This window comes from Neophocaena asiaeorientalis, unplaced genomic scaffold, assembly GCF_003031525.2.
Source record: "Neophocaena asiaeorientalis asiaeorientalis breed wild unplaced genomic scaffold, Neophocaena_asiaeorientalis_V1.1 scaffold165, whole genome shotgun sequence".
NCBI lineage: Eukaryota > Metazoa > Chordata > Mammalia > Artiodactyla > Phocoenidae > Neophocaena > Neophocaena asiaeorientalis.
Window position 1 is genome coordinate 1,289,035 of NW_020173918.1, and position 25,136 is coordinate 1,314,170.

Below are 25,136 nucleotides of genomic sequence, written 5' to 3' on the forward strand. Positions count from 1 at the left end.
TCCAGCCTCCTTTACTTCAGTTTCCTTCCTCCTGTATCTGCACCCCCCCTTATCCCCCCAAACACGCTTTATGCCTCCAGGACAGACAAAAAAGGAAGCTTCTGGGGAGGGATGGGGGAAGGCTCAGTCCTGCTCCCTGCACTTCCTCCGTGGGGTCCCCTGGGGATCTCACAGAAGCCCTGGGTCCTCTGAGGGTTCCTTCCCAGCCTCAGCTCATCTTCAGAACACACATTCCGAGCAGTTCTGAGGGAGGCGGGAGGCGCTGGCTAAGTAAGGAGCGGGCCTGGTGGTCACGATTCTTATTTAAATTCCAAACTCCTCTTCAGCCACTTCTAACAAGTCTCACATTCCCAAACCCAATTTGCATGTACTTAAGTGGCAAATATCCAGTTAGACTGAGATGCCCTGCTGAAGGGGACATACAGCCTGCCAAGAGCGCAAGCCTATAAAGGGGCACACGGGGAAGGCGTGCTGTAACTGAGGGGTGATGTAGGGATGCTGCAGGGTGGTAGGAGCCCCGGCAGGGGTGGGGGGTGGCTGCTCAGGAGAGAGAGTGTCTGGAACTCAGCCCTGGAAAATGCGGAGAAGAAGGGCAGAAGGAGGAGGAAGTGCGTCCTAGAAGGAACAACAGGCTGTGGGAGCTCTTGAGGGGGAGGGTGCATTTGGAGGACAGTGATGGGGGTTGCGGTCGGCGGGGGGCAGTCCGGTAGAGAATGAAGGCTGGAGAGAGGAGAGGTGGGCCTGGAAGACTGGGCCGGAATGGAACGGCTGCTCCGAGGAGTTTGCGTTTATCCAAAAGGCTATAGGAAGCCATCACACATTCTTTTCTAATCTTGCTCTTGTTTACATGATGCAATTAAAACCTCTACTAACCATCTCTACACCCTCCAGCTTGCAGTGTATGAGCACCAATATACACGTGACATTGACAGTTACTGCATCAGCTCTACTCTTCTCTGGCACGTGCATATCTTTCCCATTTTCCGTGGAAACTCCACTAGAGTTTAGCCTGGTCCATTTCACCTGTGTTTTTTAATCCAATGAATAAGATGCAATTATTATTATTATTTTTGGATGGTTTATTTATTTATTTTTTGGGAAGAAAAATAAAAAACGCATTTCAGGTAGTCATTTAGAAAGAAAAATAAATCTATTTTTAATTTTTATTTAAAGTATATTTTAAAATATATCTTACTAATGCAACAATCTCTTACCTCATTTGAGCATGCAGAGTGGGTACTTGAAAGTGATTTTAAAAAATCTGTTTCAAACTCCTCTATAATCAGTCTCTCTACTAATTTAGGCTTGCCAGTTAGTCTAGAGCTGCACTCTTTTTTTTTTAATATCTTTATTGAAGTATAACAATTATTATTATTATTAACCAGAAGACTTTTAACCCTTTCCTCTCTGGACATTCAAAGATTACTTTTATATGTCTGTACACGGCAGAACATTCCAGGTATGTATGTACATATGTGTATGTGTATTCTCTTGTGACATAATGGATAACACATATAATGTAGGTTACCTATTACATTCCTGATTGCAAATTAAAGAGTTTCTTTTACTTCGATAGTATAAAACAAGCAAACAATACAATAAATTAAGGCTAAGAACCTCTTTCAATAAAAATAGTTTTGGGAAAATTGGTTTAAATCCAGTGCCAGGTTTTGAAGGCTACAACTGTAAAGATTGCTATTAGTGATACATTAGCTTAACTTGTGAACGAAAATCTTCTTTGACCTTGAGCGCAACTGTATTTTATTTTAAGTGACAATATTGTTACCATGGATATCTTTGCCACAGCGCAGAAAAGTCACAGCACAAAAGTGGAGATCATGAGCAGGGAAGGACAAACGGCCTCTCTCACAAAGGTGCATGCATGCCCAAATTTCCCACCCAGGGACAGGAGGCTCGTAACCGTTAGCCAATGAGCGAGAGACAGAAGATAAAACAAGAGCCATGCTAAAGCCCACATGCCACAAGCCCCCTACAGCAAGCACGTCACACCCAGGCGGGCCACACACACTCACATAAAACTCTAGAACGGCCTTGGGTCTCAGCCTGAGGGAGGGCAGGTCACTGAAAGAGCGGCTGCGGTGCAGCTTGGCAAAGAAAGACTCTTGCAAGGCACTCAAGACAGACAGCCTTGGCTTGTCTGGTGAAGGATGCAACCATCTCTTCAGAAGTCAAAGCAAAATGGGGGAGTTAGTGGAAAGCAGCAGGTTACCATGTTTTTGTCAGCTTTTTAGCGAGCATTTCTGATTAAAACAAGGAGGCCATTATTTACACCCACTTCTTTAAAAGTCTGATCTTAGAGAATGTGCAGAAAAGTCTACATGTGTTTACCAAGCAACAGGTTAAGTTGGGGGAGAGGAGAGGAGAGCCACAGGTGGTTTACCACCTGTGCGCGGGTGGCCACAGACATCTCGGAATGTGCTTTCCTTAGTCACCATGTGCTTAGGGTGAACTCGAAGATGACATTACAGTCAGCCCTCCGTATCCAAGGGTTATGCATCTATGAAAAAAAAATTCCAGGAGCTTCCCTGGTGGCGCAGTGGTTGAGAGTCCGACTGCCGGTGCAGGGGACGCGGGCTCGTGCCCCGGTCCGGGAAGATCCCACATGCCGCAGAGCGGCTGGGCCCGTAAGCCATGGTCGCTGAGCCTGCACGGCCGGAGCCTGTGCTCCACAACAGGAGAGGCCGCAGCGGTGAGAGGCCCGCGTACAGCACAAAAAAAAAAAATCCAGACAGTTCCAAAAAAGCAAAACTTGAATTTGCCAATTTGCTGGTAACTATTTACATAGCATTTACATTGCATGAGGTATTATAAGTAATCTAGAGATGATCTAAAGTATCCGGGAGGATGTGCATAGGTTATGTGCAAACACTATGCCATTTAACATAAGAGACTTGAGCATCCTAGGATTCTGGTATCAAAGGGGGGTTCTCGGAACCAATCCCTCTCGGATATTGAGGGACGACTGTATTAGGAATTATAGAGACTCCCTAACACCGTATATTAAGCATTTCAAACCCTGGGTGCAAGCACTGCCTCAGGCTCATCATTTCTCCTCTAGAAATCACACTGAACTTACAAAGAAGGAGTGGTCTTTGAAGGTGGGCGTTTCTGGGGTGCCCTGGCTGTACATGGACATTCTTCTCTGGAGGGCGGCTGCCTTGTTCCCAGCGCCTGAGGATGGGGTCATGTCCTCCACGTCAAACGGACTGCAAAACAACAGGTCCCCACGAACACGTTTGTTAAAGTCACCTATAATCACTGGTCCGCAGGCCAAGAAAGCACCTCATTATACTTACGTAAACTCAAACCAGTGGGAACTGGGCTGGTTTTGGCCAAATTGGTCTGTCAGCAAACAAACCAAGATAAAAAAAAGTGGAGCAGAAAACGGGGTCTAGACTCACCCAAGGGACCCCAGATTATCATCACAGCTTTAAGCACAATTTATGTGCACACCTGCAGACCAGATAAATTTGCTTCCTCGTTCGTATTAGAGACACAAACGTATTAATGTTTGTCCCAACACGAGATGTTGAAGAAGTCTGTAAAAATTCCTGGAGCTTTGCAAGGGCAGACGCTTTAATGATACAAGAGAGCAACAGATTATTGTTCGGTTCTAAAGAAAACTCTCCTATTCCTTTCAGTGGACCCAGAGCCTGTTGTGTGACTGAGAGGATAACAGTCTGTTCACAATGATGCCATTTATCAGCATGCCATGTGCTCCTCCAGCAGAAGCACTGATCTTGCATTTGAGACGTCAATCATTACAAGTTACGAGGAGAGATGGGCTGGGCAAAAGCTGTGGACACTGTTCCAATAACAAGGCAACATGTCTTTGCCGCTTCCATGCCTGACCCTCGATATTGTAAAGGTGGCCCCAAACATTAATACTGAACATGTCCTAGTTACTTGGTAATATACCAGGGGCCTAAGATCAAATGTTGTGAGCGACCAGTACTTAATAGCTTATCATGACCTTTCTCACGGGGTGACTTCAGAAAACCACTTTTAAGTTCCCTGCTTTGACAAAAGGTATCTCTGGCCCTTTGGAAATATTCTGTTTCAGTATATAGAGTGTGGAGAGACTAAGGATATCCAGAAATTTCCAAAGCAGTGTCAGGTATCTGAGATAAAGAGGGCCAAGCAATTAAAACATCATAGCGAGAATCAGGATCTTTCCGTGGATAAAATATCTCATACTGGACAGTTATTTTCTTTCAAATTAGTGGACGTGAGAGATATATTTCTTTATACACATCTAAAGTTTGAGAAGGAGGGGAGGAGACAGAATAAAATATTTAAAAATAGGAAGTTGAAGAGGAGAGTAGTGATATGGCAGAGGGTTCTCCTTTAACATGTGTGAACGTTACCCAGCTTATTCAAGAGATTCCTGGGCCCTGAGAGATTCTGACACAGCGAGTCTGGGGTGAGGCCTGAGACTCTGCTTTCGTACCAAGCTCCCCGGTGATTTTGACGGTCCACACGCCACCCTTGGGACAGCACGAGCCTACAGCACTTGTTTCTATCATGATGATATTGAAAAGGGCAACTTACTACCAGGTGATTTCCAGGTTGAGTTTGATGGTGCCAAGGTCATTGATGTCCACAGCCACCACCTGAGGTCGTGCTGCAAACAGCTCTTTGGTCTCACAGGTCACACTGCCGACCAGGAGATGAGTTGCTAGCCCTTTGAGTTCTGTGACCTGGTGAGAGAGGGAGAGGTAAGAAAGGCCTTACAGGAGTGCAGAGGACGAAGCCAGGTTACTCTTTCCTTTGTTTTTCTTGGCCAGGGCAGGCATTTCAGAACCATATCTGAAATCAGAGGTGGATGTTTCCCAAGCCCATCTCACGTTTCCATTGCCCGCTCTGACACGAGGGCAAGTCTTTTGATGTACCTGTAGTACATACAGAGGTCTGTGGTCTGGAGGGGCAGCAGGCAGAAATCACGGGCACAGGTCTCCACGATGGACCATCCAGCCGTGGCACCAGCAAAGACAACAAACTGCAATGACGATATTGTACCTTGATGGAAATTAATCCAATTATCAGGGGCAGGAACACCATTTCTTCTCCATCCCAGGTCTGTTTGCCATTTACTTCTATTCTGCCTTTCAGTTTCCACCTCTGTCGGCCATACTTCATGAAAATCTGGGGAAAGACACCAAAGGGCCCTCAGATTTCACTGCCCTCACCCGCCTTCCCACCAAACACCAGGATGAAAAAGGCGAGTAAATACAGCAGCTACTGTTCCTCCCCTTCTCCAGCATCCTCATGACACCCACTGACTGTCGCTTCTTCCAAATTCCCTGGCAGGGGGCGTGGAGCAGAGCACCAGCAGGGAAAGACTTTCAAAGGGGGTAAGTTCTGTTTCTCTAGGATAGAGGGTATGAAGGGCTTTCTTTAGAACAAGGTCACTGCATCGTGCCCTTTGGCTCAGTTCTTTCTCTCGTTAGTTCTACTTCAGTAGAACAACCACTGGATTAATTCTCCATACTCCCCAGCTCCTTTAGAAAGACAAGGAACCAGCAGCTAAAATCTACTTAAAGTGTCCAGAAGCAAGAAGCAGGGCATCCTTCTTGTGGATAAGGGAGACAGGTCTGGACAAGGATTTTGAAATCTGACACACTCTGGGGGAAGGGTGTGCAGTTTCTCCTCAGTCAGACAGCTTTACTGCTTAGAGGAAGACACATTCCCCCTCACCACCCCCGGCCAAGATGAATGATTATAGAAGGTTTTGGAGGAGATAGTTAGATGAAATCATTATGTAAGTTCCCTTCTGAAGAGGGAAAAGATAAAAAGCTTTTTTACTTTTGTGGAGTATATTTTTATAAAGAAAGATCTAGATTCTATTATTCTTCAATCATGATACTTTTGAGTAGTCATAATCCTGGATTGGATCTTGCATCAGGAAAAATAAACTGCTATCAAGTACAATATTGGGACACTTGGAAAAATATGAATATAGATTGTACATCAAATGACATTAGCTAAAGGGCCAGTGCTAAGTTTGTTGGTGTAGACAATTGTACAACGTTTATATGAGAGAATGTCTTTCCACATTGAGGAAAGTAATTTTTTTTTTGGCTGTGCCACATTGCTTGCAGGATCTTACTTCCCCAACCAGGGATTGAACCTGGGCCAAGGCAGTGAAAGTGCCAAGTCTTAACCACCGGACCGTCAGGAAATTCCCTCAGGAAAATAATTTAGGGGTGAAGGGTCATGACACCTGTGCATTAATCTAAAATAGTTCAGCAAAATAACAACAATAATAGTATTAGTAATAATAAAGCAAATGTGACATAACGTTAAAAACTGGTTGTCTAGGTGACCCGTATGTGGGAGGTCTTACCCTAATCTCCAAAATTACTTATTGGCTCAAATTTCTTTTTCAAAATAAAAACATGTAAAAAAAAATTGAAGAAGCAAAATAATGACAGCTGACTCCTGCCTCTCAAGTCCAACACCCAGACCGACACCACACTTACTTCGTATTGATCTCCGGGACAGAGGCGAGCAAAACCAGCCAGACCTGTAAGCAAGCAACTGGGATCAGAGGTGCAGGATTCATTTCCCCTCTTTATAAACCCACACTGGCACACTTATAAGACTCAAAGTGTCAGGCCTTTGTGAAAACTCATATAATAGTTTCTGGGGAATGACTGGGTACAGCTATCGTTGGGAATTCCATCTATCACAGCAAGAGAGGCTATTCCTTGCTGGGGTGATGGGAGAGGTGCTCTCTGGGGCAGAGAAGACTGTTCTTTCTAGGAAGAGCCCCGTTAAGTTGTGAGACTGTGTGACGGATGAATCTGCTTTGCACCAGTCTCAACGGGCTATGCCAGGGTTAAGATGATAGAGAAGGTCCAGGGAGGCCTAAAAAGACACCTGCTGTTACCACTCTCTGTCAGTAGATGGCAGCAACTCACCAGTTCGTCACACCTCTCCATCCACGGAGCCGGTCCATTGAGGACCAGTTTCCACTAACAAGTAGAGCATAACAAGCCTCTTAAAAGATTTACTGAAATAAGAGCAGAATTAAAGAAGCCAATTTTCACTAATAATTTTCTGGAGGATTAGTCTTTTGTTTTTAATACTTCTGAAAAAAAGCACAATCGACTGATCTTTATAAATCACAATTGGCTGGATATACCAATTCTAATAAAGTCCTAAACACTCTTTAAAAACCTCTGCAGAAGACATAAAGTATGGACTTGAGGACACGGGGAGGGGGAAGGGTAGGCTGGGACGACGGCAGAGAGTAGCATGGACATATGTACACTACCAAATGTAAAATAGCTAGTGGGAAGCAGCCGCATAGCACAGGGAGATTAGCTCCACAAGAGGGAGGAGATATGGGGATATATGTATATGTATAGCTGACTCACTTTGTTATACAGCAGAAACTAACACACCATTGTAAAGCCATTATACTCCAATAAAGATGTTTTAAAAAAAAACAAACCAAAAAAAACCTCTGCAGAATATTCAGGATTTGTCTACTGCCTATTTACATACCTATGCAATTACAATGGAAGCCTGGTTAAAAAACAAAACAAAAAAAAACCTAAAAAACTGATCTGATATCAGTGCTGGATAAAGGAGGGTAAAGGGGAAAATCCTTTGAGGGTTTTTATTTTTATTTTTTCCTTTCAAAATCACCAGAAATTTCATATTGGAAGAACTTATCCAGATGGGAGAAAGCTACTTGGTAGTGATGTTTTTGAGCTTCTCAGCTCATGTTATTACAGCAAAATTTTTTGGAAATGCTTGAGGTGGTATCACTCTGATACTCTGATTATAACCATAACGTGGCACGTGGCAGTAGACAGGCAAAAACAGGCCTGAGGCTGTGCTATGATTCTTCAAGTCCTACCTGCTAATGTAAGCCACTCACGGTACTGATTGCAGAAATGAAACTAACAGTGGGTCAATTAGAGTTACCGCCTTGTATCTTTTAAACCTGGCCAGGTTTCTTTCAGACTCTGGTCTGAGGCCTGTTGGGATTTTCAGTTGGGGAGGGCTTCATGTTTTCTCAGCAGTCTGGGGATTACTGCTGCACTGTCTACGAAGCTTTCATAATGGCCACTCCAAAAACCATCATGGGGGCCAGCACCCGGGGATGAGCATGGGCAAGTGGAGGGGCTGAGGGGGCTTTAATCTCCATGGTGCATCTTCCTGCACCTTGTGGATGTTTTACTGTAAACATCTATTACTGATAAAACAGCTCTTCCATGACCTCATTCGGAAGGCCCAGATGCTACAGTCTGCAACCGCCCACCCTGTTCTTCTTTTGCTCAGGGACCATTCTGCCAGAAGAATGTACCACCTTTTTTTCTAGTTCTGTGAGGATCTTCCTTTCCAAAGATAAAAAAGATCACACATGTTGGCAGGCAGCGTATACACAGAGAAAAGGCTGGTTGGATATTCATGACAATCTTAGCACTGGGGGGGAGCGATTCTGAAGCTAAGGAAGTGACACGTTCTACTCCAAGGAAAACAGCCAGACAGCTGAATAGATAGGCGCTCCCATTACAGGACTGAATGATTTACTGACCAGGCATAAATAATGCAGATTTACTAGCTCCCTGGTAGATGTCCCCTCTCCCAAGGCCAGACCTGCCCTAAAAGCTGCAGGTGCCAACACAGACTTTTGGAATATACACACTGCCTGGGACTTAATATGAAGTAGGTAATACTTGGGAGAAGCAGTTTCTCTGTAACAGACCATGTCTTTCCATCTGCAAATTGGTGGATGGGTCTAGTGCTCCCTCTTTAGCCTGGCATTGGACCCTCTTCAAAATCTGGCATCAAGGAGTTCCACAACTCTCTTCCCAGGGTCCTCTCATTCTAATGCAAAGGTTACAGCGGGAAGCCTTCCTCTTCCCCGTTTCCCTCCCACAAGATAGGCGGGTGGCACCCTTTGCGCCCCCTCCTGCCACGCCCCCGCCCCCCAGGCATCGAAGCAATTGGCCACATTATTGATCCAGTAGATCATTTATTCCATGGAATTAGATTAGACTGGCTCATGCAACCACTGTCTCCAGTAGACTGTGTGGAAGTCAAGGCCAGAGACCATTCACCAGGATGCAGCCCAGAGCCTGGCCAACAGCAGGCCCAATTGTCTTTACCGTCATCACTTACCCACCCCTCCAACACCCCACAGAATGATTGCCGTCTGTGTGCTGGGGAAGCGTGTGGCAGGAGGAAGCTGGCTTACCAGGTCTGAGGATATTATGAAAGATCCTCAGCTTGTGTCACTATGTATGTTGGGGGTGGTAATTCTTTTTTTCTTCTTCTTCTTTTTTTTTTTACCAGAATGAATAACAGACAAGAAAGTAGGTAACTGCAAAGATGCAAGATTTCTTGGCAGCGTGAGAGGCTCCCTTTTATCAAGAGAGAGGAAGATTTCCACGGGGGTGTTACCCCTGAAAGGCTTCATAGAAATAGTTCAAGTTTTCATGTTAGATTAGGAAAGTGGAAGTGAGATAAATCAATAATGAAAAAGGAGGATCACTTGCAGGTTTGAGTGACCCCCCCTGGGAGAAACCCTGAACCCAGACAGAAGCCAGGGAAGCCCGTCGGGCAGGAAAGACAGAACCACGCTGAGGGTAGAGCTGGAATAGCAGGGGTGGCAGCAAGTTGAGCCCGTCCGTCATGACAGCCCATCACAACCCAGAGCCGTTCTTTAGCTGGGCAGCCGGGCCCCCCGGTGGATGGTAGGGCCCCCAGAGCATCCTCGCTGACCCTCAGGCCTGAGGTCCAGGTCTGGTGGGTGGCTGTCCCTTTCCTCCCACCCACTCCTGGGTGCCTGTGTGCTGGGTGGAAGACTACCATCCCATAGAAGAGAACATGTTTTGAGCAATAGTTTATAGTATCTGTTCACCTTTGTTAGAGCGTCCCTCCTCCTATGGGGCTGGGGGACAGGAATGCACTGGGAGCCACGAGCTCTGGAATTCAGTTTCAAGTTTGACTCCAACGTACCATGTGACTTCTGGGACAAGTCACTTAACCCCACTCCCCATCGACAAAATGGGGAAATCACCAACTCACCCCAAATTGGTGACTTTGATAATAGTGAGCGTCAGAAATAGGGGAAATACGGTACTGCTTGGATTAACAGTGAGAAGACGGCATGATGGGAATTTCTCTCAGCTGTAAGACCCCAGACTGTGCTAGCCTGCATGGAGGGTGCCCGAGAGTTAGGGGAAGGAGAGAGAAGTGTTTTCTGCTAAACACTGACTCAGGGCAGTGGTTTTCCAGAAGCAGGCTGCTGACAGAATCATCCCGAGGATGAAAAATATACCCGAAGGGTGCCACCCACCTATCTTGGGGGAGGGAAACGGGGAAGAGGACGGCTTCCCATTGTAACCTTGCCTTAGAACGAGAGAATGCTGGGAAGAGAGCTGTGGGGCTCCTTGGTGCCAGGGCCCCACCCTGACTTGCTGAGATGGGGGCAGGGCCTGAGTGGTTTTAGAACCACTGACTCGGTGAGGACCCACAGTGAAGAGAAAGGACCTAAAAAACTGAAAAAGCACAGATGTCCCGCCTCCGTAGTAAAGTAAGTATTGAGACTTCATACTGAATAACAGACTGATTCACTACGGGATCTGCTGGAGAGAAGAACACAGCCGTGTGGGCAGCTGAGGGTCAAGGTCATGTTGATTGCAGGTACACTCAACCAGAGCAGCTCTACGGACATCACACTTGACAGAACACTTTGCCTCCTGAGTTAGGTGACTCATTGGAAAATTAAGCTCTCCTGTCAAGCACTTAAAAAAAAAGCGCCCCTTTTCTACTCCCTTAATGGCAAAACGCAGACAAGAGGGTGATTAAATTCCCATTAGCAACCCAGGGATCCAGCTGCTAAGAAACCTCAGAAAAGGAAAGGCACACAAACTAGCCCTTCTCCCTGCGGTGAGTGGGTGAGTGGCCCAAACGCAGAAGGAAGATGGACTCGCTGTGATGGCTGCTCATGTGAAGCCCTGTTGGCCACTGAGCTGTAAATCTGACAACACCTGAAGGATGCTCCGTTTTCTACAACTAGAGCTTTTGGTTCTGAAGATGTTTGCAGTACAAATCAACAATGCTTTCAGAGTAGGACTTCCTGGAGTCAACACCAGAAAGGCACTGGGAGAAAGAGGAAAATGCACAGTCCTGGGTGGGTTTAACACTAAAAAACATTTAAAATTAAAGAAGTTGGTAGGTCGTTTATAGGAAAGTAGAGCATAAAGGAACAAACTAAATGACACCACCAAGAAGCCAACAGACAAGTCTAGAACGTGGGACATTCTGTACAACAGTGACATGTTGAAAGTGACAACAGCTTCAACGTGACAAGTCAATGGTAGGAAAAAAAACAAGGAGGCGTCTGTTTTAGATGAAAGGAAACTGAAAAGAGATATCTAACGACCAATGATAATGCATGGACCTCATTTGAATCCTGATTTGAATATAACTGATTTGAGTATAACTCACTTTTGAGACCACCAGGTCATTTGCTTATGGAATGGATTCAAAACAAAGGCATATTCATTTTATTAGAAGTGATAATACTTGGCATTGTGGTGTCCCTATCATAAGATGTCCCTATTCTTTAAGAGAGGCACATTGCAGTCTACAGGGAGAGACTCCCACATCTGGGTTTTATTTCATCAAAGGAAAAACAAAGACAAGAAAACAGATGAAGCAAAGGTGGCAAAATCTTGCTGATTATTAAATGGAGGTGATGGGTCTAAGGGAGTTCCTTATAATACTCTTCCATGTTTGTGTATGTTTGAGATCCTGTCACAGTAAATATTTAAGTATGTAGGCAAGTCTCAGGACGAGAAGGTTCTGGAGCATCAATAAATTAACATAAGTGGGGAGGGTTGAGAGAGAGTGGCCCAATATCTTTGCAAGGAAAATAAAAACGGTGTGTGATGTCACACTTCAAGGAGCTAGGCGGAGATGGCACCCCACTCTATAAAAAGGAGGAAGAATACCTTTCATCTTGATGGAGAACTCCCCCAGCTGCTTCTCCAGCTCTGCTTCAATGGTGCACATGTTCTAAGAAGAGCACAGGAGACCAGCGTTAGGGCTACATTTCTTTCAAAGCACAGGATGTTCTCACAGCAGTGGACAACCACTGCTCAAATGAGAGGCATTTACCTGTTTGCAGTGAGTTACGCGTATGTAGCAAATCGTCACAAAATATTTAACCTAAGCCTAAGCAAGCCTTCTAGTGTACCGGCAATTTAGAGCATAGAAGACCAAGTTAAGTTGTATCATAAACAGTCAGATAAATCCAGAATGTGGGAGATTCTAAAAGAACTGGGCTGGATTCTATAAAAAGGCAGTAGAATTATGGGAAAAAAAATTTTAGATAAAAGAGATTAAAGTGACATAACAACAAAATGCAATGTGTTAACTTTTATTCCATCCTGATTTGAAAGTAAATAAACTAAAACAGTTATAAAAGACATCATTGGGCCAAATAAGGGAAATTTGAAAATGCACAGGATATTAGATAATTCTATAGGAGGACTGGTAATTTTCTTAGATGTGATAATGGTGTGTGGTTATGCAAGGGATACACATGTTACATAGGTTATCATTAAAGGATCTGTGCTAAAATATTTATGGGGTGAAATGGCATGTTATCTACCATTTACTATCAAATGACTGAGTAAAAAAGGGAAACAAATCGAACATATGCAAGAGAAGAAAAGCAAATATGGCAAAACATTACCAAATGGAAGTCTAAATAAAGGTATATGATGTTCAACATACTAGGCTTGACTTTTCTGAAGGGCTGAAATTTTTCTTAATAAGAATTTGGGGCAAAAAGAGCTCAGGAGGGCTTCCCTGGTGGCGCAGTGGTTGAGAGTCCGCCTGCCGAGGCAGGGGACACGGGAGGAGCTCAGCTGTACTCAAAGTGAATGAGGCAGAGTTCCTGCTGCCATGCCCTGAGGCCCTCAAAATGATTCTTGGGTTTGACAAGCGTCCTCTCCTCACTCTAATGTTGAGGAACAGTAAAGGCAGAGGAGCCACACCGTCTATGCCTGTGGTTAGATATCTAACCACTCGCACCCTACCTCCTCAGTGTCTGAAGACCTAAACAGAGCAATTGCAGTCAGAAATCAAGAGGAAAAGTGCTGTGGTCCTTCTGCAGCATGGCCAGTTTAAGCTTTTGATGCCACCTCTGGTGCTCTAAGCAGAAGTCCCCGTCCCATCCCCCTGCGTACACACACACACACACACACACGTACACACACACACACACAGACACACACACACAGACACACACACACACACACACACACACACACACACACCCCTGCCCCCCAGGGCAGCATCTGCAAGCTTCTTCCTCCATCCCAGCTAGGGGCTCGGACGCATGGCCTGGGCAGCTCAGTGAGCACAGACAGGGGCTACTTCCATTTGGATTTTGTTTGCAAAGGAATTCAGAATTGACTTGCAAGCTAGAGGTGCTGACTCTTAAATGTTGGTACCTCAAGTAGCTTAGCAAAGCTGGGGAAAACTCCTGAGGCTGAGTTCTGTGCAGCTGGAAAGTTTCGAAAACAGTCTCAGTTCTGTAAACCAATTTTCTTCCTCAGAGCACTGGGTGTCTCTGGGAAGGAATGCATTACTGTTTCTAGAAATATATCAACGATGTTATCACGCATGTCAGGACTGCGACCAGTGTCTTTGAAAAACTTGGGGGGCAGCTAGTTTAACAGCTGAGGACATCCATGGTCAGAATTGCCTTCTGTCTCACCCAGGCAGCCACGGATGCACACTGCTGCCCTTGCAAAGGCACCCAGAACCATCTATTCCTTAACCCTCTTTGGGATAAAATGCTGGTTTTTGTGGTTATGTGAAGATACGAAACCACTTAATGTCAAGTGAGGTAGGAAGCTACAGAAGTCTTGGACGTCTTTCTCCTCTTGCTGAAATTACACTCTACATCTTTGAATTTGTGAGGAAATATGATGCCATGTCTTGGCGCTTGACCACCAGAGGGTATTTCTGAAACAACCGACAAAAGTTCTGGGACAGGCACCGGCTGCCACTCAGTCCTCCTACGTGTGTACTCTGAACGGCCTCCTTCACTGGCAACTGCTCTTTTGATTTCACAGATGTGTGGAAATGAGGTCTCATGAACTAGGGCTGCTTCGAAGCTAGAGGTTCTTAACCTGTGCTCCATCAGCTTGGATGGGGAAAAAAGAAAGTCACATTGCTATTTCCACTAACCTCTGACTGATATCTAATACGTCCATACATCATGAACATAGAAAACACGCCGCAGCCATATGACTAGTACCTGTGACTTAGACCTGATAACAGTCACGTCTATGTTCATGTCACATCAATTGTTGCAGGTACCTTGAGAAATCATTTCTATTTTTCATTACTTTCAAATTGCAATAGTTATTGGAGCCACTGCTAAATCTTGCAATTTGATGAGTTAATAAGGCCGCACTCTTGTACTGTATCACACATTTGATTTTAAAAATATTTTGATCACTGTACTGACAATATTGAAATAACTATTTCTTTCTTTTTTTTTTTTTTTTTTCGGTACGCGGGCCTCTCACCGCTGTGGCCCCTCCCGTCGTGGAGCACAGGCTCCGATGCGCACGCCCAGCGGCCATGGCTCACGGGCCCAGCCACTCCACGGCACGTGGGATCCTCCCGGACCGGGGCACGAACCCGTGTCCCTTGCATCGGCAGGCAGACTCCCAACCACTGCGCCACCAGGGAAGCCCGAAATAACTGTATTTCAATATAATTTGTTTCCTTTGAATTCCTATGGGTTTCATTTTATGCATTCAAAAAGCATTCTCCCAAATGGAGAGAAAGAAGCCCTGTTTTAGACCATGAAAAAAGACAAATCTGGTTCAGACAAGAGGCAGGGCTGGAGGGTTACACAGGAAGCAATGCTGTGGCAAGTCATCCAAGACATCCCTCCCGTCCTAGGGCTGAGACCAGATGCTCAGCTCTGGGAATTGTCCAGCAGACCCTCATCAGGCCGATGACTTCATTCATGAAATTGGATCTTTGAACAAAGACACATGGGAGAGTGAGAAGTGCTGCTTTAATAATTCAGTCATTTCATCAAAGGCACTGGTTTCGGGTGACCCCCAGAGGAGTGAAGACCTCCCTGTGTCATATGTTTGGGCCCCAGAGACAGTCAGAAAGCAGGAAAGCACGCTTCTGTTCATGGTTCTTTATCTCGCCTCCTTTAAGATAGAAGGGAAATTTCTTACAATAAAATAATCGTAGGCAGGAGGTGGGTGAACCCAATATCCAGGGCAGCCATCTTAACCACAAGGTCTGTTCAATTTGCAGGGATAAAGCTAGACTAGATTGTACACTAGAGAATCTGGAAGTGCATTTCAATGACCAATACCAGGGCATTTGTGACTTACTCATTTGCTGAAATTTTTAACATGCATTCGTAGTCTATTTGTGCAGAGACTATACACATAAAGAAGTGTAAGATTTGGTCAGTGAATGGCTTCACAGTGTCTAAAATCTTGTGGATTTACACGTCCATGAACAAACCTATTACCAGGCACTAGGAGGTGAGTGCCTGACAGGTGACGCTCACAACAGAAAGTCACATGGTCTGGAGTTCACAGAAGGCTCTAAACAAAAATACAACCAACAGGGCTCCCCCGGTGGCGCAGTGGTTGGGAGTCCGCCTGCAGATGGAGGGGACACGGGTTCGTGCCCTGGTCCGGGAAGATCCCACATGTCGCAGAGCGCCTGCGCCCGTGAGCCATGGCCGCTAAGCCTGCGCGTCTGGAGCCTGTGCACCGCAACGGGAGAGCCCATGACAGTGAGAGGCCCGCGTACCACAATTAGAGCGCCTGCGCCCGTGAGCCATGGCCGCTAAGCCTGCACGTCCGGAGCCTGTGCACCGCAACGGGAGAGCCCATGACAGTGAGAGGCCCGCGTACCACACACACACAAAAAAATGCAACCAACAAAACCACCCGAGAGCCATGTTAAACAGCTCCACCGATGGCCTCAACGAAACACAAGACAGGCAAATAGTAAAACGTCTCTCTCTAAAGAGTAGAATGAGGTTGAGGGTGCCATTTCCCTGGTTCTTGGGCCAGGTGGGGTTCAGCAGCCGAGCAGGTTGGCACATACCTCTGTGTACTCTTTGTAGCTCCGGTGGATCTCTGACAGGCTCTCCCGGGCAGCTTTGCTGGCAGGGGACGTTGCGAAGGCTTGCTTCATCTTGGTGGCACCATCTTGGAGGCGTCTTTGGATACAATAAGCTTCATAGAGTTCATCTACCTGCCGGAATCAAAACAGAAACACAGGGGACATAAATATTTGTCACACTTGAAGGAAGTGACATTGGCCATTGTTAAGTGCTTACGGTACTTTATGTTTCTGACCTCAAAAGGAGAATCTTGTAGTAGTGTCATCCTTTTAGACAGATCCGTCATTTTTGTTTTAGCCACATGATCCATTTTCTATTTCAAACTGGATTTTACTCTGAGCTGTCTTTTCAAATGACGCAAAATGAAAATGAACTTAACGTTGGTGGACTGCGCGAGACAAGGTTTAGATAATGAAGACAGGAGTCTTTTATATAAGGAACGAACACTGGAAGAGTGTCTGCAGTTTCAAACCAATGTGAAGACGTTGCATTATACTGGGCTATTATCACTTTATTTTAAGAGAGTGTCACAAGGTGATATTCACGCATCCAGATTTAGATTTTTTTCAAAAAAAGAACTCAAGGCTATGTATCGAAAATGATTTTTGTAAAGATGTGGCCCAACAAAAGAGAGAAAACAAAGGTAAGTTATTCTTAAAATTAGGGTGAAGCATGACTGTTAAAACTTAACAGACTGAACATAATAACTGACATTTTGGGCATGTAATTTATACCACAATTTAAAAAAGTAAACGGGAGGAATGGAAATGAACATTTCTCTGCAATACCTCTATATTTAGGCTTTTAGATAATAATATACCCATTGCAAATGGCTATTGATCGTATTCATTATATAAGCCTGACAGTCACTTAATACTTCTAAGGCAGTGATTCTCAATCAATCCAAGGTGATTTTGATATTCAGGGGACATTTGGCAACATCTGGAGACATTTTTTGGTGTCACAGCTGGGAGGTGTTACTAGCATCTAGTTGGTAGAGGCCATGGATGCTGCTAAACATCCTGTAACACAGAGGACAGCCCCCTACAACAAAGAATTATCCCCAAATATCGATAGTGCCTAGGCTGAGAAAACATACAGCTATATCTGACGATACTTAACTCTATAGTCTCTTGTCCTATCTTCAATTATCAACACACCAACCACAGTTAACTACAGGAATTATTAGGTAGATTAAGAAGAAGGATATCACCAGACATTATGTTTCCTGGGAGGCAGTTATCTACCTAGGACTGCTTGAATTTTTCATTTCAGTACAAACTTTGTTCCCTCAAAAAGGAGGCTACAGTTGTAGAACCAGAAGAAGGTAGAGGTGAGTATGATGGACTTCAGGGTTTAACATTCCCCTTTTGTTCTGAAGGCAAACTTTTGGCTGATCACTAAAAAGCATTACTATTACCTGTTAATAGTACAATTTTCCATAGTTGCTTTCTCTATACAGATGTCAATGACACTTAGCTTAGCATATGAATGTTAGTTAAGAGACTGAAAATGATTCTCTTGGTTAAAAGGATTCTTTGTTGCTCTTCAACAATTCACTCCACTTCACTGAGAGGAATCGTCAAAACTCCGGAAGGAACAGTCTTTCCTCTTTGGGGTTGGTGGGTTTGTCTCTGAATAAGAGGGAGGTGTAAGACCCAAGGGGTTGTGGCGTATCTGCTGATAAGATCCTTTGGTTGGGTGACTAGCATAGAGGGTGGTTTCCATACATTAAGACTAAGCTAAGACTCACTCGGTGAGCTTGTTAAAATGAGCATGCCCAGGCTCCACTTTGAGATGCTGATTCAGTAGCTTAGGGATGGGTGAGGAGTCTGAAACCTTAAGTAAACAGTGCAGATGGTTCTGACGCGGCAGGTCCCCTAGACACTTAGAAACACAAGAGCTGATACCTCTTCCGATGCAGGCCGGGCTGTTTCACCCATATGGCCTTCCGGGGAACTGTCCCTTCAGCCCTTCCCCCACTGTAGTCCAAAGACTGTAATCCTGTCAACAAGGAAACTGCTAACTGGACCACTGGTATAGCCCTAACGACTCAGTATACTACTTTGCATTTAAAGAAAAGTTTACCCTTGTTTTCATTTAAATATCAATCTACCCTAGCCAAATGGAGTTAACCTTTAGAATAAAGGATAACTATGTACTCACCTAAGCAGAAACTGGCCCATCTGTAGGCAAGAATTTGTCTTACCTATAAGTCAGCAGTGGCTCTCACCAAAATAAACCGATTAATCAATTAAATATCATTTGTTAGGATTTGTTAGGGATCCATCCATAAGATGCTGCAGATAGAGGACTTCCAACCTTTAATAACCACTAGGATTGTTATACCTTACAATGATGGATACAAGATGGAAAAATACTCTTACCTAATACTAATTGTTTTCTTGGTATTTTTCCAAGTAAACAGAGTAATTTCAAAGCTTGCCCGCCACATAAATATCTTCTAATGGATGGAATTGTTTGTTTATTTATTTATTTATATAGGCTGCACCGGATCTTAGTTGTGGTATGCAGACTCTTAGGTGTGGCAGGCGAACTCTTAGTTGCAGCCTGCATGCAGGATCTAGTTCCCCGACCAGGGATCAAACCCGGACCCCCTGCACTGGGAGTGAGGAGTCTTACCCACTGGACCAACCAGGGAAGTCCCTGTTTTATTTACTGAGTTGAACAGAAATAGGAGCAATTTCAGATTTGCCAAGGTAATAAATATCTTTCAAAGTGGGAATGGGAATGTATAACGGCAGTAGCATATACACATGTTTAGATCATCATAGAATTTTAAACTGGAAAGGATTCTTAGGATCATCTAGATTGACTATATGCACCTCCAGCCTCACTGCATGGAGTGGAAAGCCAAGGTCCACACAGATGTTATAGCTCAGTGAGTACGTGGCAGAGATGGGACTAAAACCTGGGGCTTCTGACCACTAGTAGAGAGAACTGCTAAAACCTCCAGTCTCTCCACTTGGAACACAGGATGATGGGTGCAGATAAGCACAGGAATTGACAATGGTGTGATCCAGCTGCCCTCAAAGGGACATTGTTTCTAGGTTGTACTGATACCGCCTGATAGTGTCCAGAACAGGGTGGGGGGGATAGTCCCACTCCACGTTAGGCTGGTGGGACCATCAGTCAACTATTTGTAGGGTTCAGGGCTGGATGTCTGGGACCCTGACAAACTGGTGTACGTAGAGGGGGGCAATGAGGATGAAAAGGAATCTGGAAACCAAGCCATGTGAAGAGTGGAAGGAACTAAGAGCTTGAGAACGATTGAGGGAGCTACATGACAGCTGTTGTTAAGTACTTTAAAGGCCTTCATGAAGAAGGCTATGGGGGTACCAAGTTGTATGTGGGACCTGAATGTAAAGTTAGGCAAGTGTGAAGATTTTTGTAGGTCAGTTTGGTTTAATCTTATCTCTAACCAGACTGCATCCTCTACCAGGCACCGTGCACGCTGCAAAGGAAACACTTAATAAATATCTGTTGAACCAAAGCAGAGTAAACAATGTGCTAGGTGATCAGGCTCTCCATTCTTATGTTTTTTTCTACAACTTTACTGCCTGTTGGAGGATTTAATTGCTAATCAGCTTAGGAGTCAATTGGATAAGAAATTCTCCATGGACTAGAGGCTATGCTCAGGCCAAAGGTGTATTGATCAGTGACTGAGAACTGAAAAACAGGCAAAGACAAGAGGAACGTCAGTTACCTTACTGATGTGAAACTCCAGGCGTCTCACGTATCTTTCAATTGTTTTAATTTGCTGGAATAAAAGAAGAAATTTGAAAAAGTGCAGCCATTTACAGTTCCACTGATTAGACTTGTGTGACTATCTTTATTATCTCATACTCAAAAGTACCAGAAGATGTTAACTATTTCCCCTTTCCTCCTATCTCTGTTGCTACTTTAAAGATTCTCTAGTATCAACTTAGAAAGTATTTTTTAAAAAAATATTGAATAAATACTCTGAGAGATGAACTTGAGTTAGCTATTGGAATCCTCATGTTTAACATTGAGAGGGGCCAACCAAATGGAATTCACTGGATTTCTGGCAGGACAGTATCATATTGGAGTACACTTAAGTTTCTTCATAATAACATTTTATCAGCTCAAATATGAACTCGCCCCCCCCATTTTAATGTCTCTGAAATGGGGTGCATTTTACAACTGCAACTGTCTGTGCACGCCCCAAGATAATCATAGTTGGTTATGTGTCATCTCTTCCATTTGAGTTATAAATATTATCACATGCGTTAAATTTAATTACCCTTTAAAATATCTGCAAACAGATTATACTATGATTCAGTATTTTTTTTAACATCTTTATTGGAGTATAATTGCTTTACAATGGTGTGTTAGTTTCTGCTTTATAACAATGTGAATCAGCTATACATATACATATATCCCCATATCTCCTTCCTCTTGGCGTCTCCCTCCCACCCTCCCATTCCATACTGTTCTCCATAGTGTCTGTATCAGTTTACATTCTCACCAACAGTGCAAGAAGGTTCCCTTTTCTCCACACCCTCTCCAGCATTTGTTGAGATTCAGTATTAAAGGTCTCGTATGTACAGAAATGTGTGGAAAGAAACAGCATCATATATAACTTAAAAAATATATCTACATTTAAAATAGACCTAAGAGAGTTTTGTCACTAAGTATAAAATACATATTTTAAGTGAAAAGAAAGAACTGTGTCACAGTGTAGCTGTAATCACTCTTTTTCTTAGTGGCAAATAAGATAATGATGTGTTTTCCAATCAAAGAGGTCTTCCATTTGATGAAATATGATAGTTCCCATTTAGAGAGAACACAGGTAAGGACCTTCAAACCCTTGGGAAATTCTTAAACTTAACCAGAACACTGAGAAACCCTGCAACCAGGTGACTTTTTTTTTTTTACAAAAGTGACCTTAAACACATTATTGGGTCTGTAGATCATAGTACTTATGATCTTTCATCATCCTCATTAGATAAAAGCATGAACTTTTCTAGGATTAGAAAAATCATCATTTCTCTAGGATCTTACTGTACCTAAGCAAGGATCACTGACTTCTCCTCAAGGATGAAGGATTTTATTTCCCAGTAACTCCCCAACACAGAACAATAACTTACCTTGTCTAGGTCATACAGCACACCCTAAAATTTAAAAAAAAGGAGTATCTGGATTAAAACACGTCTTCCTCAAAACCGTTACTGATATGAATCAAAGGCTTTTGTCTGCATTTCTGCATTGTCAGTGAAATAATGATTAGCCCCATAATGTCTGTTGGACTTTTTGATATTCGCTTTAAAAGAGTAAATCTGGGTTATTTTAAGTAATAGTAAGAATACTTTTAAGAGCTAATATTTATTTATACTCTGTGCCTCCAGAATTCTACCCAGTCCTCTCTGCCTTCTGGGAGCCTTAAGACGTTCACTTGCTTTGGGCTCTCCTCTCTTACATAGTGAGGGACACATAAATTCACGTCCACTTAAATGTTTTTTAAAATGTTTTTAACATAAAAAGTAGCAGTGATTATATGTGTTAAAAAAAGACTTGGGCTTCCCTGGTGGCGCAGTGGTTGAGAGTCCGCCTGCTGATGCAGCGGACATGGGTTCGTGCCCCGGTCCGGGAAGATCCCACATGCCTCGGAGCGGCTGGGCCCGTGAGCCATGGCCGCTGAGCCTGTGCGTCCAGAGCCTGTGCTCCGCAATGGGAGAGGCCACAGCAGTGAGAGGCCCACGTACCGCAAAAAAAAGAAAAAAAAAGACTTCCTGTTTAAACACATAAAAATTGGCATTTAAGAAGAGCCCTTGAGAGTGGTGAAAGCTTTTCACAAATTGTTTTTAAAGCAAGTTTATTCCTGTGTGCTCACAATATCACAGTATAATCAGCACACTAAGCCCACATCCCCCATCAGGAGGGTTTTTATGGAACATGAGGTCCTGCTGGAAGCTCCTCCATCCATACACCATTGTTCTCCAAGGAGGAACATCTGTTGCCATTGAGGACTGCCAGGGACATTCAAAAGCTCTGAAGGCCACTCCACATTGAGTTCCACATAAATGGGAGCAATTTATCTTCTAATATTATTAGAATCTAAAACTTTTAACTCCTATGAAGGCTTTAACCTCTAAGCCTTTGAAAACGATAACATCTTTTAAAAAAAAGAAGATAACAGCTATTCATGTATATGTGTACCTCGTATACATAGACTTTTCCTGGGCTTTCTGATGCCTTAAAACTTTAAGGCATAATATCATTTAGAACTTAACAAAATCATTTAAAATCATTAGAAACACCTCTTCAAGCAGACAAGTCCTCACAATTCATTAGAGTAAAGGAAACTTGCAAGCATCTCCAACAATACAGTCTGTAGTTGAACTGGCTCAAGGACGCCTCTGATTTCTTCTACCAATGACCTCTTGAGCCTCCTTTTCCTCTCAGGTATCACTGACCTATTACAATTTTTAAAAATTGGATATAAAGGAAAAGTTCTGGGTTCCAAATGCTGTACTAACAATATGGTAGGCAAACCCCAACTTTTCATTTCCTTATATTACTTGGGAAGAGGAGTATAGGGAGTTGGCTTTTTTAAAGTATTTTTTCCTGATTACAAAGTTTGTCTGCATAAACATGCTTGGAAAATACTGGAACATATGAAGCATTAAAATAAACATCAGGAAACACATGGCACTTTGTCCCTTGGACCTGCTTTTCTTGAACTTTCTTCCTTGTCCCCATGTCTATCCAGTAAGAGAAGTTAGCCAAAACAAACAAACAAAAAACCAAAAAACCCACTGTATTAACACCCTAAGGATTAGATGGTACCTACCAGGCGAGAGTTTCTTCTCATATCTTTTAACTGAGCTGTCAACTTGTCCAGCTCTGTCTGGTGAACCTCCAGATACTCACTGCAAAGAAAAGAGACGTGATCGTGAACTCTGTGACTGTCAAGTGGAATCTGATGCTGACCTTTCCCTTCTAAAGTGGGGGGGCATTAAGAACCTGAACCTTGCTCTGTGGAGCACAGAGCTGGCAGGGAAGAGGCTCTGCATTTTCCCAAACTCTCCACATTTTGAAAGATCTAGCAGTTGAATCTGGTACTATCCAGATAGTCAAAAAGGAGAATGCCTATGAGGCTGGCATAGCAGGAAAGAAAAACCAATGTGGAGGGAATGGCAAGAACTATGGAGTCAGTCCTGGATCTGGGCTCACAGAATTCTATCTAGTTCCATAGGACACTGAGAGTATGCATCTCACCACATACTAGGGAAGTTTTATTCTGGACAAATCATTGCTATAATATACTCAAGAACGTTTTAGAACACTTATTCAGCAATATCTAAGACAGATATGCCTGTCTACCAGTGTTTAAGTAAAATACAATACTACACAGAGTTAAATATAAACATATTACTATTTCAGGTCTCCTTCAGTGTTTGGTTATGATATGGAAACCCGATCAAGTTCATATCTTTGGGACTCATTTAAGGCTTCCTCAATTATGGTGCAATAATAAAACACCTACTACAGAAATAGACATTCTAAAATTATCTCATAAGACTAGCTTTTGTGACCCTCCCAAGCATTTTAGAAAGGACAAAGGTTTCAGTGCATTATTAGGTTTGATGTTCTTACTCAAGTCCATTTTTCAAAGCCCTGTAGACCTCTTCCACCCTTTTAGGCTGAGGCTCTTTGGGAGGGCTGCTGTTTTTGTATCCTAAATTGTGCATTTTCTTCAGTTTGGCCTGAGGCTTCTTGAGAGCAGAGGGATTTTCAATGAAGGAGTTACATCTACGGAAAGAGAAAAGAAAAGCTGAAATTGACTCTTGGGCATCCAAAACGATCTGACCAAAGAAATGCCTTTTAATCATCTTGTGTTGTGTCAGTGTCTTTTGGGGAAGGTAACGTTCCCTTGTATATTAATAGATCTGAGCCATCCTTCATTTAGTTTTGTGGTGTTAGAGTTAACTGCTGAAATCTGGAAGCTTTGCGGGGCAGCAGTTACCCAGAGTCAAAGCCTGGATTCAGGTAATGTACACTCTGAGTGAAAGCATGTCACATCACTGAAACCTCACGGGAAGCCAAGAACAAACACTTCTAGGTGGAAATAATGAACAGGCAGAAGAATGTAATTCAGCTAAAAAAATATGCGCACTATGTGACATCAGGCATAAGCGTCTATTAAATTTGACTGGGATGTGCATGAATAGTTTTTAAATAAAGGGCCACAAGCATGACAAAGGGCTAATGCTGTATATAAACACATCTTACGTTATTGCACTTCAAAGATATTGTGCTTTTTCACAAATTGAAGATTTGTGGCAACTTTGTATGTCAGATGATGGTTAGCATTTTTTAGCAATAAAGTATTTAACTAAGGTATGTACAATTTTTTTTAGACATAATGCTATTGTACACTTAATAGACTGTAGTGTAAACATAACCTTTATATGCACTGTGAAACCAAAAAATTTGTGTGACTTGCTTTATTATATTTGTTTTATTGCAGTGGCCTAGAACCAAACCTGCAGTATCTCTAAGGTATGTCTGTAGTGTTAAAGTAAAGAAAAGCACACATAGCTGGATGAATAGACTTTTTAAAAGTTTACTTATTTATTTATTTATTTATTGGCTGCACCGAGAGGCTTGTGGCATCTTAGTTCCCCGATTAGGGAGCAAACTGGGGTCCCAGCAGTGAAAGCGCTGAGTCCTAACCACTGGACGGCCAGGGAATTCCCTTAAGCTTTATTTTTATGGAGTAAACTTTGTTTAGGTATAACATGAAACTCAACATCCCTATTAGTGGCAGGGAGGCAGCCTACAGTGGTAAGATGGACACCTGGTAACTTAAACCCAAACTACTGATCTGATTAGGAAGCTCAGAGGCCAGACTACTCACTGACCCAGCTATTGAGTGGAAAGCCGTGACCTCTGAGTCTGGTAGGTGTCTGCT

The 25,136-nt window shown here is 43.5% G+C and overlaps 1 protein-coding gene across 7 annotated transcripts in view; it reads right to left on the reverse strand.

The window, feature by feature from the left end:
* The window catches only part of RIPOR2 (RHO family interacting cell polarization regulator 2), a 207,993-nt gene that overhangs the window by 26,317 nt on the left and 156,540 nt on the right, over positions 1-25,136 (reverse strand). For 5 of the 7 annotated variants that reach the window (XM_024751935.1, XM_024751938.1, XM_024751939.1 and 2 more), the window contains 10 exons: positions 23,819-23,974; positions 23,013-23,091; positions 21,310-21,333; positions 19,905-19,958; positions 16,159-16,308; positions 12,000-12,063; positions 6,504-6,547; positions 5,041-5,166; positions 4,573-4,721; positions 3,098-3,227 (listed from right to left, as the gene is read on the reverse strand). In XM_024751935.1, coding sequence (XP_024607703.1) covers positions 3,098-3,227; positions 4,573-4,721; positions 5,041-5,166; positions 6,504-6,547; positions 12,000-12,063; positions 16,159-16,308; positions 19,905-19,958; positions 21,310-21,333; positions 23,013-23,091; positions 23,819-23,974 — 976 coding nt within the window. Of the gene's footprint in view, positions 1-2,033; positions 2,181-3,097; positions 3,228-4,572; positions 4,722-5,040; positions 5,167-6,503; positions 6,548-11,999; positions 12,064-16,158; positions 16,309-16,412; positions 19,872-19,904; positions 19,959-21,309; positions 21,334-23,012; positions 23,092-23,818; positions 23,975-25,136 lie in introns of those variants that run through there. The other 2 variants (XM_024751942.1, XM_024751940.1) reach the window with 2 other exon arrangements.